The sequence below is a fragment of the Girardinichthys multiradiatus genome, chromosome 6, assembly GCF_021462225.1.
Source record: "Girardinichthys multiradiatus isolate DD_20200921_A chromosome 6, DD_fGirMul_XY1, whole genome shotgun sequence".
Lineage (NCBI taxonomy): Eukaryota > Metazoa > Chordata > Actinopteri > Cyprinodontiformes > Goodeidae > Girardinichthys > Girardinichthys multiradiatus.
Genome location: NC_061799.1, coordinates 17187525 through 17202453, shown reverse-complemented (window position 1 = coordinate 17202453; position 14929 = coordinate 17187525). Strand labels below are relative to the sequence as shown.

Genomic DNA, 14929 nt, shown 5'->3' with positions numbered 1-14929 from the left:
TTTGGGTGCACAAGTATGTTTGAAGGGTTTGTTAACGCTTCATATAATATGATATAATAAAGCACTGTTACCTTGCAGCATGAAGGTCCTAGGTTCAAAAACTATAGCCTGGTGTCTTTCTGGATGGAGTGCTGGAAATAGGTACTGTCGAGGTAGGAAAACTTTACTGGCCGTCCTTTAACTCTTACATTACTCCTCACCTCTCATCGACTCTTTTTATTTGGCACCCCAAAGGACAATCCTCAGTCAGAGATCAGTTGTACGTTTCCACAAGTTTATTAAAACCAATCTGAATTCAAAGGGGGAGACATCACACTTACACTGCTACCCGGAAACGTCTGTGTGTTGTCTCACTGGGGGCTGCGTTACATTACATTTTATACCCCACGCTGCCATGCAGTACACACACAATCATTCTGTCTGAGGATGTCTCCCCGGCAACAGTATCAAAGAAACAGAGATACATTTCATCATTTAATTAAAGAATTGTTTCCCTCACATCTTCAGAAACCTTCAGAGAGAGGAGTACCATGCCTCCCCAATACACTGCCGGCTTCTCACGATACAGACAGAAAACACCTGCAAGCTTTAACCTTGAATAATAAACACTCATTGTGTGAAAACTGGACTCTATAATACTAGAGGCTACTGTTGTGTTTTTTCTATCATAACTAAAAACTCCTAATAATAATCAATCTATAAGCAGCAAAGTCCCAAATATATCTTAGTCTTAGCTACTAATAATAATGTATTTATATTTCCACAGTACCTATACCACCACTGACTTGTCTTTAAGTACAGTGTCTTGCGAAAGTACTCGGCCCCCTTGAACTTTTCAACCTCTTGCCACATTTCAGGCTTCAAACATAAAGATATAAAATTAACATTTTTTGTTAAGAATCAACAACAACTGGGACACAATCGTGAAGTGGAATTAAATTTATTGGATGTGTCAAACTTTTTTAACAAATAAAAAACTGAAAAGTGGGGCGTGCAATATTATTGGGCTCCTTTACGTTCAGTGCAGCAAACTCACTCCAGACGTTCAGTGAGGATCTCTGAATGATCCAATGTTGTCCCAAATGACTGATGATGATAAATAGAATCCACCTGTGTGTAATCAAGTCTCCGTATAAATGCACCTGCTCTGTGATGGTCTCAGGGTTCTGTTCAAAGGGCAGAGAGCATCATGAAGACCAAGGAACACACCAGGCAGGTCCGAGATACTGATGTGGAAAAGTTTAAAGCCGGATTTGGATACAAAAAGATTTCCCAAGCTTTAAACATCCCAAGGAGCCCTGTGCAAGCAATCATATTGAAATGGAAGGAGTATCAGACCACTGCAAATCTACTAAGACCTGGCCGTCCCTCTAAACTTTCATCTCGAACAAGGAGAAGACTGATCAGAGATGCAGCCAAGAGGCCCATGATCACTCTGGATGAACTGCAGAGATCTACAGCTCAGGTGGGAGAGTCTGTCCATATGACAACAATCAGTCGTACACTGCATAAATCTGGCCTTTATGGAAGAGTGGCAAGAAGAAAGCCAATTCTCAAAGATATCCATAAAATGTCTCGTTTAAAGTTTGCCACAAGCCACCTGGGAGACACACCAAACATGTGGAAGAAGGTGCTCTGGTCAGATGAAACCAAAATCTAACTGTTTGGCCACAATGCAAAACGATATGTTTGGCGTAAAAACAACACAGCTCATCACCCTGAACACACCATCCCCACTGTCAAATATGGTGGTGGCAGCATCATGGTTTGGGCCTGCTTTTCGTCAGCAGGGACAAGGAAGGTGGTCAAAATTGATGGGAAGATGGATGGGGCCAAATACAGGACCATTCTGGAAGAAAACCTGTTGGAGTCTTCTAGAGACCTGAGACTGAGATTTATCTTCCAACAAGACAATGATCCAAAACATAAAGCCAAATCTACAATGGAATGGTTCACTAATAAACGTATCCAGGTGTTGGAATGGCCAAGTCAAAGTACAGACCTGAATCCAATCGAGAATCTGTGGAAAGAGCTGAAGACTGCTGTTCACGAACGCTCTCCATCCAACCTCACTGAGCTCCAGCTGTTTTGCAAGGAAGAATGGGCAAGAATTTCAGTCTCTCAATGTGCAAAACTGATATAGAGACAAACCCCAAGTGACTTGCAGCTGTAATTGCAGCAAAGGGTGGCGCAACAAAGTATTAACGCAAGGGGGCCGAATAATATTGCACGCCAAACATTTCAGTTTTCTATTTGTTAAAAAAGTTTGACACATCCAATAAATTTAATTCCACTTCACGATTGTGTCCCACTTGTTGTTGATTCTTCACAAAAAAGTTGAATTTTATATCTTTATGTTTGAAGCCTGAAATGTGGCAAGAGGTTGAAAAGTTCAAGGGGGCCGAGTACTTTCGCAAGGCACTGTCATTCATTGTGCTTAGACTCTCTTATCTCTATTTATAATTCCTTCTGTTATTACAATTAACAACTCTTTCATGCACATCTTAACCCCTGGTAAAGATGTCCCTCTTTACTGCAGTTCCCTTTTTCTTGTTGAATTGGGCAAGACAAAAAACCAAGAGAAATATTAGAAATTAAGTAAAATGGGACATTTTAAATGAAAAACTGTCACATTGTATTCATTTTATGAAGCCATTAGTAAACAAAACAGGACAATTCGTTTTGCACTGGAAAAATAAAACTTAACCATGAAAGTGACCTCAGCTATAAAACTGAAGAGAAGGAACAAGTGAGGACAGAGAGGAAGAAACCAAGGACATTAGGTAATGCAAGTGCTCAGTCCATCACAGAATCATTACAACAGACTATTAAGCTGAATAAAGTAAATTAGGGTTTATGGTTATCCTGTTTACTCTCATGGCAGCTACAGAAAGAACGAGGCACACTATTTCTGCAGCAGACCTTTATAGTTCATATTAAAAAGTAACAATTAAAAGTACTTCTTTCTGTCATGTTTTCAGCTGCCAGACTCACTTTAAACACATGATGTCTGTCTGGTGTCCCGTCTCCCGACACTTACATGTGTGGTGCTCTGAACTGCCCGCCAACGTTCGGCCCACAGTCTGTACATGGTCACAGTGTGGGGTGTTAATAAAGTTTTATGAGCTTCTTTAATCCGACCGTCTGACCAATACAATACAACCCTGCTGGGACTACGCCCTTCCCTGAGTGCTCATTAGGGCATAAATAACTGTTAGAAGGGAAGTATATGAAGAAAAACACACTGAAAACACAGTGGAGTTCAGCAGGTGAATGGGAAATAAGTGGGTGTGTTTATGTGTGTTTGTTATGTTGACTCACAGCGATCGTTTTATTGTTCCACCAGATGGACTGTCGCACATTTTTAAGCCGTTAGGTACAAAACCTTCCAAATTTAAACAATTTAAATTTTCAGTGTACAACAGTTACCAGGTAAAGGCCACAGTATTACATAAACTTTTACACTTTATAGTAATTAAAACATTCCAGGATGAGTTAGAAACTACATTTGGTCTTCTGTTGTTTAGGCAAGAAGCATAAAACTGACTGAACAAAATTTCTTTCTATAAAGTGTTGTTTATTCTTAAAAAGAAGTGGTGAAATGATCTGAAACCATGCCTGTAAAATGCAGTAATATTTAATAAAATTGGAATATGTGTTTCAATTAAGTTTGCCAGATTAAAAGTACCTTTTGAAAATCACAACATTTAAGAAGGTATTAAACATGCTAATATTAAAAAAGTTATTTTCTTGCTCTGATTTGTTATTCTAATCTTAAATGTCATGTTTTCTTTAGCTGTAAACGGAATATTATCGTAATTAACAGAAATAAAGGTTTAAAAACATCAGTCTGTGTGAAATCAATCTATATAATGTGTTTAATTTAGTGAACTGAGTTACTGAAATAAATAAATAAACTTTTCAATAATATTCTAATTTTAAGAAAATGACTGTCCAACAGAATAAAACAATACTCTCGAGATCTACTCAATGCACAGCACCTTCCATAAATGTTGGCAAATCTGATACGGATATTTAAAAAACCCTTAAAATAGATTAATCTCTATCGCTGTACCATAATCTCACAATGAAATGTAGGAAAACTACAGCCATTAATGTAATAAACTTAGTTAGTGCCCCACGATGGCTAGCACTGCTGACGTTGAAGGTCCTGGATTGGAATCCCGGCCTCCACTGTTTTTATATGGAGTTTACATGCGTTTGATCTCTCAGGGTACTCCAGCTTCCTCCCACGGTCTGGTTGTGTGACCCTGTGATGGACTGGGGCCTGTCCAGGGCGTATACTGCCTCTCAACCTCTAACCAGTAAAGATTGTGTGAGCTGATTTCCTTAACCTTAACCATTTACTATTACAACATGAACAAAGGCTTCTAGAATAGTACTGCTTCAAATATAATCTGTGTTCGTAATTTAACATGTTTATAGACACAAACTGAAATATATCATGCTATGATCAAGTTTTTTCATAAATACGATAGATAGATAGATAGATAGATAGATAGATAGATAGATAGATAGATAGATAGATAGATAGATAGATAGATAGATAGATAGATAGATAGATAGATAGATAGATAGATAGATAGATCATCCACATCATAAGACAGTTACGTTGCTTTCTTATTTCTAGCTGCGTCTTCCAGTTCATCTCCTCCTTGTGAGAGTCAACCTCTTCGAGACAACGATTATGACCTGAGAACTGAGCTAAACAAACTCCACCACAAAAATGTTCAAACCCAAATGACTTCAGTTTTGACTCCAGTACCTCATTATTTAAACTGGTTGGTCAATGGAAACTTTGACCAAGGGGCATCAGGTAGGAGTGGAAACATGCATAACTACAGAGCTCAAAAGAAAATGGAGTTACTTCTGAATATTGTGGGATCTGTGTTTTTATCTGTAAAGTAAAATTTTTATTACATCATAGCTATTACATGACATTTAAAACATGTCCCTAGGAGAATCGATGTTATATAAATACAATATCAGAGTAATATGTGATAACATACTTTCTGCTTACAGTCTAGAAGCAACTAATTATGTGTGTAGGAAGCATTACTGGCAGGGTAGGACCTTTCTAAACACCTAGTGAGTTTTTATTAGTCTGAGGGTGTAGTGTTAGTGTCCTGTCTCAGATCTGGTGCGAACATACGTCATGCAGTTTTTCTCATATAAAAGACCAACAGTCTGACTCAGTGACAGAAGCAGAGGAGAGGTGATACATAAAGAAGGTAATTGATGGTTACTGCTTTTCTGCTGTCACTTTCTCATATCTTCATATTGTGTGTGTTGCATTATCATCGTTCAGATCCAAGTTCATGATAATAAGACTTAGATGAGGAACATGATGAAGAAACTGGGGCTCATGCTGCTTTGCCTTGCTGCTGCTGCTGCTGCTGCACCAGGTAAGTACTGAAACTTTTACAGGACACCGTTCTGATGCTTTAAAAAAGATCTCACAATGCCAAATAGTGAACCTATCAGGCTTAATCTGGTCTAAAAATACGTAATGAGATCAAGTTCTAATGTTTCATTTATGTATGATGTTCTCTCATGATTTTGCACCTTAGTATGTCCAAAATCAATCTAATTTACAACGGTATAATATTTCAGGAAGTCTCAAATGGTGAATGATACTTGGTTCTAATGTCTACTGTTTTCAGGCAGCTGTGTCGGTCGTTGTGGAGAGGTTTTCACCAGAGGTCAGCAGTGTACCTGTGACTTCAGCTGCCTGCAGCACAACGAGTGTTGCCCTGACTTCCAGGCTTCCTGCACCACCAGTAAGATACTGGCTGCATACAGAACACATTTATTTGATATTTTTACACACATCAAAGTGGAGTTCAGAATCAAACTCAACAGACTGAATTGAACCATATGTTGCATTTAAATCTGATTATATGAGTGGTTAGATTCATTTCCATTTTGTCTTACTGGGTATGAATGTGTTGTAGACTGGTACAACACTGAATGAAATCTAAGACACACAGGTACTGAAACTTAAAGAAAAACGTTTCTAAATTTCTGTTTATTTCTTAAATCTTTTTTGACCCTCTTTTTGGTTTAAAACTTGTCTATTTTCTATTAATATATTATGTGCAAAGGTTTTCTATTTCTTGTTCAATACTAAAGGTGTTCAACTTCTTTTGAACTAATTGCATTTTATTTTGATCTCTGTGGGACATTCTTACCTCTTATTAATTTGATGTTTTAATAGATGTTTCTGTCCTGCATTGTTCCAGTATGTTTATTTTAACTTTGTCAATTTTCTTTGTTTTAAACTTTTTGCTACTTTCTGCTGACTATCTGATAATCTCTCCAATCTTTTTGAGATTTAAGGTTCCTAAATTAATATTTCTACCTTATGTTGTGTTTTTGTAATTCTATGTTGACTCACTATTTTTTCAGCACTATTTTAAACTGGTGATCCTGTTTCCGACTAACTTTGAAACTTGAGCAACTGTGTTGATTTACTTTTCAGATTATTCATGCCTATATTAAGGTTTACATATTTCACAATAATCTTAATTTCTGTCAAAGGATTGGTGCTGTTTTAATTAACTAGTTCAACACTTGTCACCTTCACTTGATAATTTTAGAGACCTTTTACACTTTAAGTTCATAATATTTGTTCCTGAAGATTTTTATTTAGAATAAAAAAAATTTCTACTGCCTTTGCAAATTTTATTTCATAACATGTTAGTTATGACAGGTTTATCAGGTAAATAGCCGTTCAACCTCCTTAACACAACTGACTGGGATAGACGGAAGCCGATGTGTTGAAAGTGGTGTTTGTTTTTGGGTTTTGTCAGCTCCGTCCTGTCAGGGTCGCTGTGGTGAGACGTTCAGGAGAGGTCTGCAATGCAAATGTGATCCTCTGTGTGTCCAGTACAACACCTGCTGCCAGGACTTCCAGCTGCACTGCGGTCAGAACCACCTCAGCCTTTTAAAACTCTTCATACCCTTTGAACATTTCAAAAGTTCTGTAGCAAACTTCATTAATTGGGAAGTAGGAGGAAAATGATACATGTCTGATCTTTTTTTTGCAAATAAAAATCTGAAATACAGTCCACCAGTGTGTAATTTAAACTCGGTATAAATGCAACTATTCTGTGAAGGCCTCGATTATTAGAGAACATTAGGGATCACAAAGACCAAGGAACACAGCAGACATGTATGGGAGAACGATGCATGGCTTAGCTGCAAAATTAGCAAGAAATGGCCATCCACCTCCACTGTCCTGCCAGGCAATAAAAACTATTTTCAGAGAAGCACCCAAGAGTCAAACAATAACCTGGAGGTGGTGCACAGATCCACAGCTCAGGTGGAAGAATATGCTGACAGTACAACTGTTAGTTGTGAACACCACAAATCTGGCCTTTATGGAAAAGTGGCAAGAAGAAAGCTAAATCCCAATGAAAAACACTGAAGTTTGTGGTTGGAATGCCACAAAATGTGGAGGGGTATGAAAACTTTTGCAGGACATTGTAAACTTGTAAGACAAATATTCATGGGGACAGTAATTCATTGATATATCAGCAAAACACACTTTGTGCTAACACACTGCCTTTCTCTCCACAGATGCCACTGTGTCCATCCCACGCCATGGAAGCTCCCAGAGGATCACTGTCCCCAGTTAGCAGAAAGTTTTGTAGTTTAACGCAGAACCCTTAAATTTTAGTCATTGGTTTGCAGTTTTTCTACACAAAACAAAGTTGGGATTCAATTGTTCAATTATTAAGTAATTATCCCCCAATCTTGTGTACAGTCTCAGGTTAAGCATATAAGAAACATTTTGAAGTCAGTCAGTGTTCAGAGAAACAAAAGCAGCCATCCAGAGAACTGAAAATGTTTTACTAAAAAAACATTTTTGTAGAAGGCTGCACGGTGGCGCAGTTGGAAGCACTGTTGCCTTGCAGCAAGAAGGTCCTGGGTTTGATTCCTGGCCTGGGGTCTTTCTGCATGGAGTTTGCATGTTCTCCCCATGCATGCATGGGTTCTCACCAGGTACTCCGGCTTCCTCCCACAGTCCAAAGACATGCCTGTTAGGTTAATTGGTCACTCTAAATTGCCCTTAGGTGTGTGAATGAGTGTGTGTGTGGTTGTTTGTGTGTTGCCCTGCAATGGACTGGTGACCCGTCCAGGGTGTACCCCACCTCTCGCCCATAGACTGCTGGAGATAGGCACCAGCTCCCCCGCGACCCACTATGGAATAAGCGGTAGAAAATGACTGACTGACATTTTTGTAGAAATATAATGAAGAAATGCAATGGCGCTCTTACTGAATATGTTGTATTTATGGCAAAGTGCATAAATACCACGTAACTAACATCTTCACCCTTCTGTGCTTTATTGTCTTGTCCTTGCCAGGAAAAAGGAATCCAGAGAGGAGTCGACAAAGGTCCAACAGTGAGAGCGAGGAATGGTACACAGGTACAGTAGATCCATGCAACAAAGTCAAGATATGGCTTTAAATTTTTTATGAATGTGATTCTAAACCCGTAAATGAGAAAAATAATGCTGCGTTGATCCTTTTAAATTATATTAAACTGTTTTATAATCGGAATAAAGAGTCTAGATGGGAAAAATATTGTGGGTATTTATCGTAGATAGCTGTAAATTTAACTGGAAACAATCTACATCATTCAAAACATATTTTTATCAAACAAGGATCAATGCTGTATTATTCTAATTTTAGTATTATTCTTTAAAAGCAGAGGTCGCTGTCTGCAATTAAAATCCCATCACTGGTTTTAGTTGTTGAATATTAGATCAGGGATGAAAGACATTTTTATTTGTCCTCTGAATTGCAGGTGGAAGTAACATCCCCGTGGGCCTGCTGCCCAGGCAGGTGTCTACCTCTCCGGGTAGTGCTTATCATTTCCCAGCACTTCACCTCTCCCACCCCAGCAACGGTGCTCCAATTTTGGATGGCAGTGTTCCAGTTAGCTCCTCCACGAATGGAGCTAACAATGGCAAACTAAATGTCCACCAGGTCATGAACTCTGGAAGCCTCCGTCCATCTGGGCCCAGTCAAGGTATATTCACAGCACCTCATCCTCTATAATTGATTGATTTTCTCTCACTTGTATTTCTTCATAGTTTTATTGTAAATATATTGATTCATTTCATCTGCCTGTTTACTTAATTTTATCATTTTATTGTGTGTGTCTGTGGTGGTTCAGTCTCTGTAAAGCACTTTGTGATAAGCCTGACTGTATGGAAAGTGCTTTACGAATAAAGTTTCATTAACTGACTGATGTTTGGGATTTTCCCTTTACTCTGTCAAATTAAAGATCTTATCACTGATGTCAATAAAAACGAGCACTGTGCTCTTTTATTCTCAGAAGGAGGTCCGGCTGAATCCAGACCCAGCACCCTGCTGGATGTGGCCCAGGCTTTGGGCCTCTCTGTTGGGCAGAGGGGTCTTGAGGGATCTGGGACAGGTAGGGTTAAGGATTTCATCAATGTTTCTGTCTTTAATATGGGGGTTGCTAATTTAACCAGATATGTTTGTGTAGGACTCACATCTGATGTTGACCTGTGCAGTGAATCCCCCATCAATGGACTGACGGCTCTCAGCAATGGGACTGTACTGATATTTAAAGGTCAGCTGTTTGATTATCAACAGGTGATTTCACTAATTGTGAATAACGTGTATAATGTGTCTGTGTGTTGCAGGTGAGCTATTTTGGGCAGTTGATTCAGTCAGAGGCTCCATTGGTCCCCCACATAACATCACAGAGACTCTGGGGGTCTCATCTCCCATCGATACAGTCTTCACACGAATCAACTGCAATGGAAACACCTACATCGTCAAGGTATAAAACTCAAACAAGGGAATATCTCACATCTTATCAACCCTATATTTTGGATGCCTGAACTGAATTCAACACCTTGAAGGAGAATCCTATTTTAGCTCATACTGGGGTGTCAAACAGGAAGGGTAAAGGTTACTGTTTACTCAGGGGCCAATGCAGAGAGGAGCCCTCAAAAAATCTGGAATGAAAATGGCTTTTTATGCTAGTAAAAATAATGAAAATATCAGTGGCTGAATAAAATGGTTAAAAAAGACTTAATTTTACATTAATAAAAGTGATGGATGTTCTCCGGGGATCCTACCAGTTCTTTAAAAAGGTGCAAAATGATTCGGTCCACACCTGCACCCAGTTGATTCAGCTGAGTTACAACCTAGATTTAGCCAGAGCATTAGGCAGGAAAAAGTCACGTCTTTCTCAAAGAAAGGAAAACCAGTTGACTGAAAAAAAAGAAAAGAAAGATGTGGGAAATAAATTCAAGTCTTAGGAAGCAGCTGCTTACCTCTTTGAGAAAAGAGGTGAGCGACACTTAAAATGCACAGCTTCAGCCAATATCAGCATCAGTTAAACACTGTTTTGAACCATAGATGAATTATTATCAATCTTAATCATGTTTGATTAAGAGTAAAGCTAATCATCCAAGCCTGAGATGTCACAGACCTTACAGTAAAAACATTTCAACCATGTATCAATGTTTTAGCCTTTTGCATTGACCAATTGTGACATATTTTGTACCAAGTGATTCCTTGTACTGTCATCATTGTGAGGATGCCACTGCCATCACACCATCACCTGAAAACTTAGTGCAACAGACCTGAAAACTAAATAATCTACCTTCATTTTACTGAGGGTTAAGAAGGAGGTGATCATTTCAACTTTAAGGCCACAATGAGTGATGAATAAGGTTGAGTTTAATTATAATATGAGCAACTGTTAGTGCATTTAAATCAGGTTTAAAGAATTATCTGATCATGAAAAAGGCTTTCTTATAAATATTGGTTTGTTTGATGCATTAACTTGACTAAGAATCATGCATTAAAAGTTGTCCAGCAAGCATGAGGTTATATAATACAAATAAGTTCACAGTAGGACAGGAGGTTTAATGCAAAACATGACTTGTGTCCCTTGTAAACATAGCTTAGCAAGTGGTTAATCACAAAAAAAACATTGTAAAATATCAGTATTAGCAAAGCTTAACGTCATGAATAGACACAGCAGCCTAGCACTGTTGAAAGTCAATTAGCAAAATTATTTGGACTTCATCAATGAGCGTGCAAAAACGAAGACCGCTCAGTGGACATTAACTGGAGAACATTTTCCAACGTCAACAAATTTGTTCAAACATGTTTCCAACAATTTAACAAATCTTCTGCAGTTAAGACAAATGAGGAGTGAAATCTGGCGTTTTTTATTACACTGGAAATTACAGATTTTATTTCACATCAGGGGTCAAATTAAGATCATGGTCATTATCTGTCTTATGCCATGGAAAAATGTGTGTGAGAGATATTGTTAACCCATTAAAACATTGGTCTCATTAAATTTGGTGTTCCTAACAACTAATAAACTTTCTGTTCCTTTTTGCAAGACAGAAACATGAATTATCTACCCTCTTCATCGGGTCAAAGAATCAAATTAAAAGAACTATCCAATTACTACTGTTTAATAATGCAAAAGACAACTGGCAATGCCTGTTATCTATTGTTTTAAAGCTGTGATGCTGATTGAAGTAAATGTATTATGACCACCACGATGTTGCAGTTTACCTGTCCTACTTACTGTGCCATGTCCACTGTTCAGCTGAATGAAGCATATTCTTTATAGTAGAATATGTATACCCAACTTGACGGCAAACTGTTTACTCAGGGAGACCAATGCTGGCGTCTGGATGAGAAGCTGATGATGGAGCCTGGCTACCCTAAACCTTTAACCTCTGAGTTTCCGGGTCTGACGGGAGGCATCAGTGCTGCTCTGGTGGTGCCGGCCTCCAGGAACCGACCAGAGACCGTGTACTTCTTCAAGACTGGTGAGCAGTAAGGGCAGACACAGTAATATCGACCAGCTGCCCACAAACAGGATCTCATTCATTTTCAAACCAGTCCAAAGCTCGTCGAAGGCTTACTTAAAGGCGTCATCTGACACTAAGCAGCGTAAACGGACATTTAAAGCGACTGTGTGGGTTTGTTACCATAACTGATAACTGCTGCTTCTGTCTGGCCTCCAGGAGACACAATGCAGAGGTTCACCTTTCTGCCAGGCAGCACTGCTTCCTGCAGGGACAAACCAAGAAGCTCCGCGCAGAAAAACATTGCTCAACAGGCTGGTTAGTAAAACATCAGATATTTTCAGTGCATGTCAGTTACCGCTACATGACTAAAGAAATCAAATCAAACAGGGAAGAAACTTTGTAAAAAATTAAAAACCAAAATAAAACACAATCATTCTTCTTTCCTCTATACATGTGTTTCTCCTAACTTACCATGAAAGCCTGCATCATAGAGCCTGAAACCTTTGTTTCTACTTTTGCTAAACAGGACTTTAAAATTATAACAATACGATTAGACAGAGACATCAAGGATCACATTAGCATGTTTTACAACTTTTCTAGTAGTTTAATACTTTTCTACTGTAAGCCTCAAATAGCAACAAATAAGCAAATGAAATTAAACCTACTACATCGGACATTATTTCTGGTTTGTTAAATTAGTTTTTGCCACTTTTGTTTCACCAGCAGATGTTCTTCTGAGTGGGGAGATCAACATCAAAGTTTCTCTGACAGGCTTCCCCACCCCGATCACCTCTGCCCTGTCCATGCCCAATCCTCAGAGCACCAACAGATATCAACACTTTGTCTTCTCTGGACGTAAGTACTGAGCTCATATGGATATAGATTACAACATAATTCAGAGCCTTGAAAAGCGTTCACACTATTTCACGATTTGTCACGCCAGTGCCTAAACTTCAGGAGCGCACCAATTTGTGTTGGTCAGCTACATGAAACCTTTGAAATACATTGAAGTGGAAAGATAATTACACGCTACTCACGAAAAGTTTGGGATATACGGCTTTTGGGGCAAATTTCCAAATGAACCTAAAATGCACTTTACCATTACAGGTTAACTTAATGTGATCTTCTCTGAACTTTTGAATTTTTACATGTCCAACTCTTCAATGTTTTAGTACGTTTTGCCAATAAATCTCATGGTTCAATCAGAGTAGGTGTTTAAACTGTCGTCCTCATCATGCTGTTCACATTTTGACATCATGAGATCCAGACAACACCTCACAATTGATCAACAGTACCTCGCCACAGACAGGCTTCAAACAGGATGTTCTTAGATGGAATTGTCCACTGAGGCTAGAGTATTATCAGCAGGTTGCAACAGAGATACTGGAAGAGTCACAGAAAACCATAGAAGTGGATGTCCTATGGCCACATCCAACAATGACCACTTTATTGTGAATAGTGTCATACGGCACCGGATGATGAATGCCACTTAACTCCATGCAGGTATAGGAGGGTTAGAGGCACCAAGTGTCACGTCAGACCATTTGAAAACATTTACATCAGTGTGGTCTGCATGCTAGACAACCTGCAAGGGTACCCGACCACACCACTAGGTACAGGCATCATCTTCATGGAGTATTTATGGTAGTCGAGGGACCAGTGGGCTTCAGTACTGTTCTGTGATGAACATCGATTCATGCTGAGCAGAAATGATGGCCGCCAATGATGTTGGAGACATCAGTCACTGTCACCAGATGAGCCTTTGGTGGTGGTGGAGTTACACTGTGGGCAGGTAGGTCTAGTCATTACAGAACTGCCCTGCACTTTGTGGATGCTACAGTGATAAGCCCATACTACCTGAATAACCACATTATTCTGGTCATTGTGGCCCTGCATTAACAACACAGACCTGATTTCATCTTCATGGGCAGCATTGTTCCAGCTGATTAAGGTTGCATCATTAGGAAACAGCTGCTGGAGGCTGGGGTATCTCAAATGGAGTGGCCTGCATCTTCTATAGACCTGAATCCCATAGAAAACCTCTGGGATCAGCTATGGATCACTGGATCTCCCTAAGAGTTACCATGGGAGTCTTGGCTGCTTCTCCTATCAAAGTTCACAGCCAGTTTAGGTGGACAGGCAGTTTTGTCTTACCATGTCCAGATGAATAAACATAACTTTGTGAGATATTAGAAGCATGGGATAGATATTGTTCTATCATCTATAAACTGCAGCTAAAGTTGCTTCTACAAAGTATTGATTTACAAAAATAAAAATCCAGATTTTTGTTTTGTCCTTTTAATGTGACAAAATGTGGAAAATTTTATTTTGTAGGAATACATTTCCAAGGGACTGTCTGTCTAAAGCAGTGATATTTACTCGTGTGCTTTACTGTTCATATCGTTTCAATTCACAGCAAATACAGTTAAAAGCTCCTTTGTATGCCAACCATTCAGAGACGTCGCTGCTTAATCAAACAAATAACGGAGCTAAAATAAAGAGAATATCAAAGGGTTATAAATAAAATAATATATTTATATAAATAAAATACTGGACTGTAATTTGCAAAAATAACCTTTATAAAAAGGAAGATTTAATTGTCTTTCCTATTCTGTTAGCTTAACTGCAGTTTGCAGAACCTGCATCTAATAAAGTTTTCATTAGTGCACAGCCTCATATGATCATTGTATCTATAATCCTAAACTGTTTGTTGTCTCCACAGCTCTCTATTTCAGAGTCCAGATTACAGGAGACCTGCCAGCTCTGGCCAAACCCGACCCCCCTGCAACCTTCACACCTCTACCCATCCTGAGTCCTCTGGTCATGGGGACCAACTCTCTCAACGTGGCAGGTCAGAACCAGAGCCCGCCCCACCAGGCCAACTCTATCAGATTCTGGCTCCGCTGTCCATAGACGCCTCCTGCAGGGAACACAGTTCCCCTTCAGATGACAGTGTTTTCTGTATCAATATATACCAACAAGACATGCTTTTTGCTGAGCAGAAAATCAGTAATTCACTGTTTTTCATTAGATGATGTAAAAAAAGACCAAAAAACCAAACCGTCCTTTTAAATCCATAAAT

General features: G+C 39.0%; 1 protein-coding gene across 1 annotated transcript; it reads left to right on the top strand.

Annotated features, from left to right (window-relative positions):
* Nucleotides 1-5230: 5230 nt before the first annotated feature.
* On the top strand, nucleotides 5231-14817 carry prg4a (proteoglycan 4a). Its single transcript, XM_047368150.1, has 14 exons — nucleotides 5231-5252; nucleotides 5330-5426; nucleotides 5685-5801; nucleotides 6834-6947; nucleotides 7603-7656; nucleotides 8392-8454; nucleotides 8835-9059; nucleotides 9369-9467; nucleotides 9543-9629; nucleotides 9703-9842; nucleotides 11706-11865; nucleotides 12064-12162; nucleotides 12571-12702; nucleotides 14570-14817. The coding sequence occupies exons 2-14, from the start codon at nucleotides 5357-5359 to the stop codon at nucleotides 14758-14760; spliced, it is 1551 nt and encodes a 516-aa protein (XP_047224106.1). The 5' UTR covers nucleotides 5231-5252; nucleotides 5330-5356; the 3' UTR covers nucleotides 14761-14817.
* The last annotated feature ends 112 nt before the right edge of the window (nucleotides 14818-14929 follow it).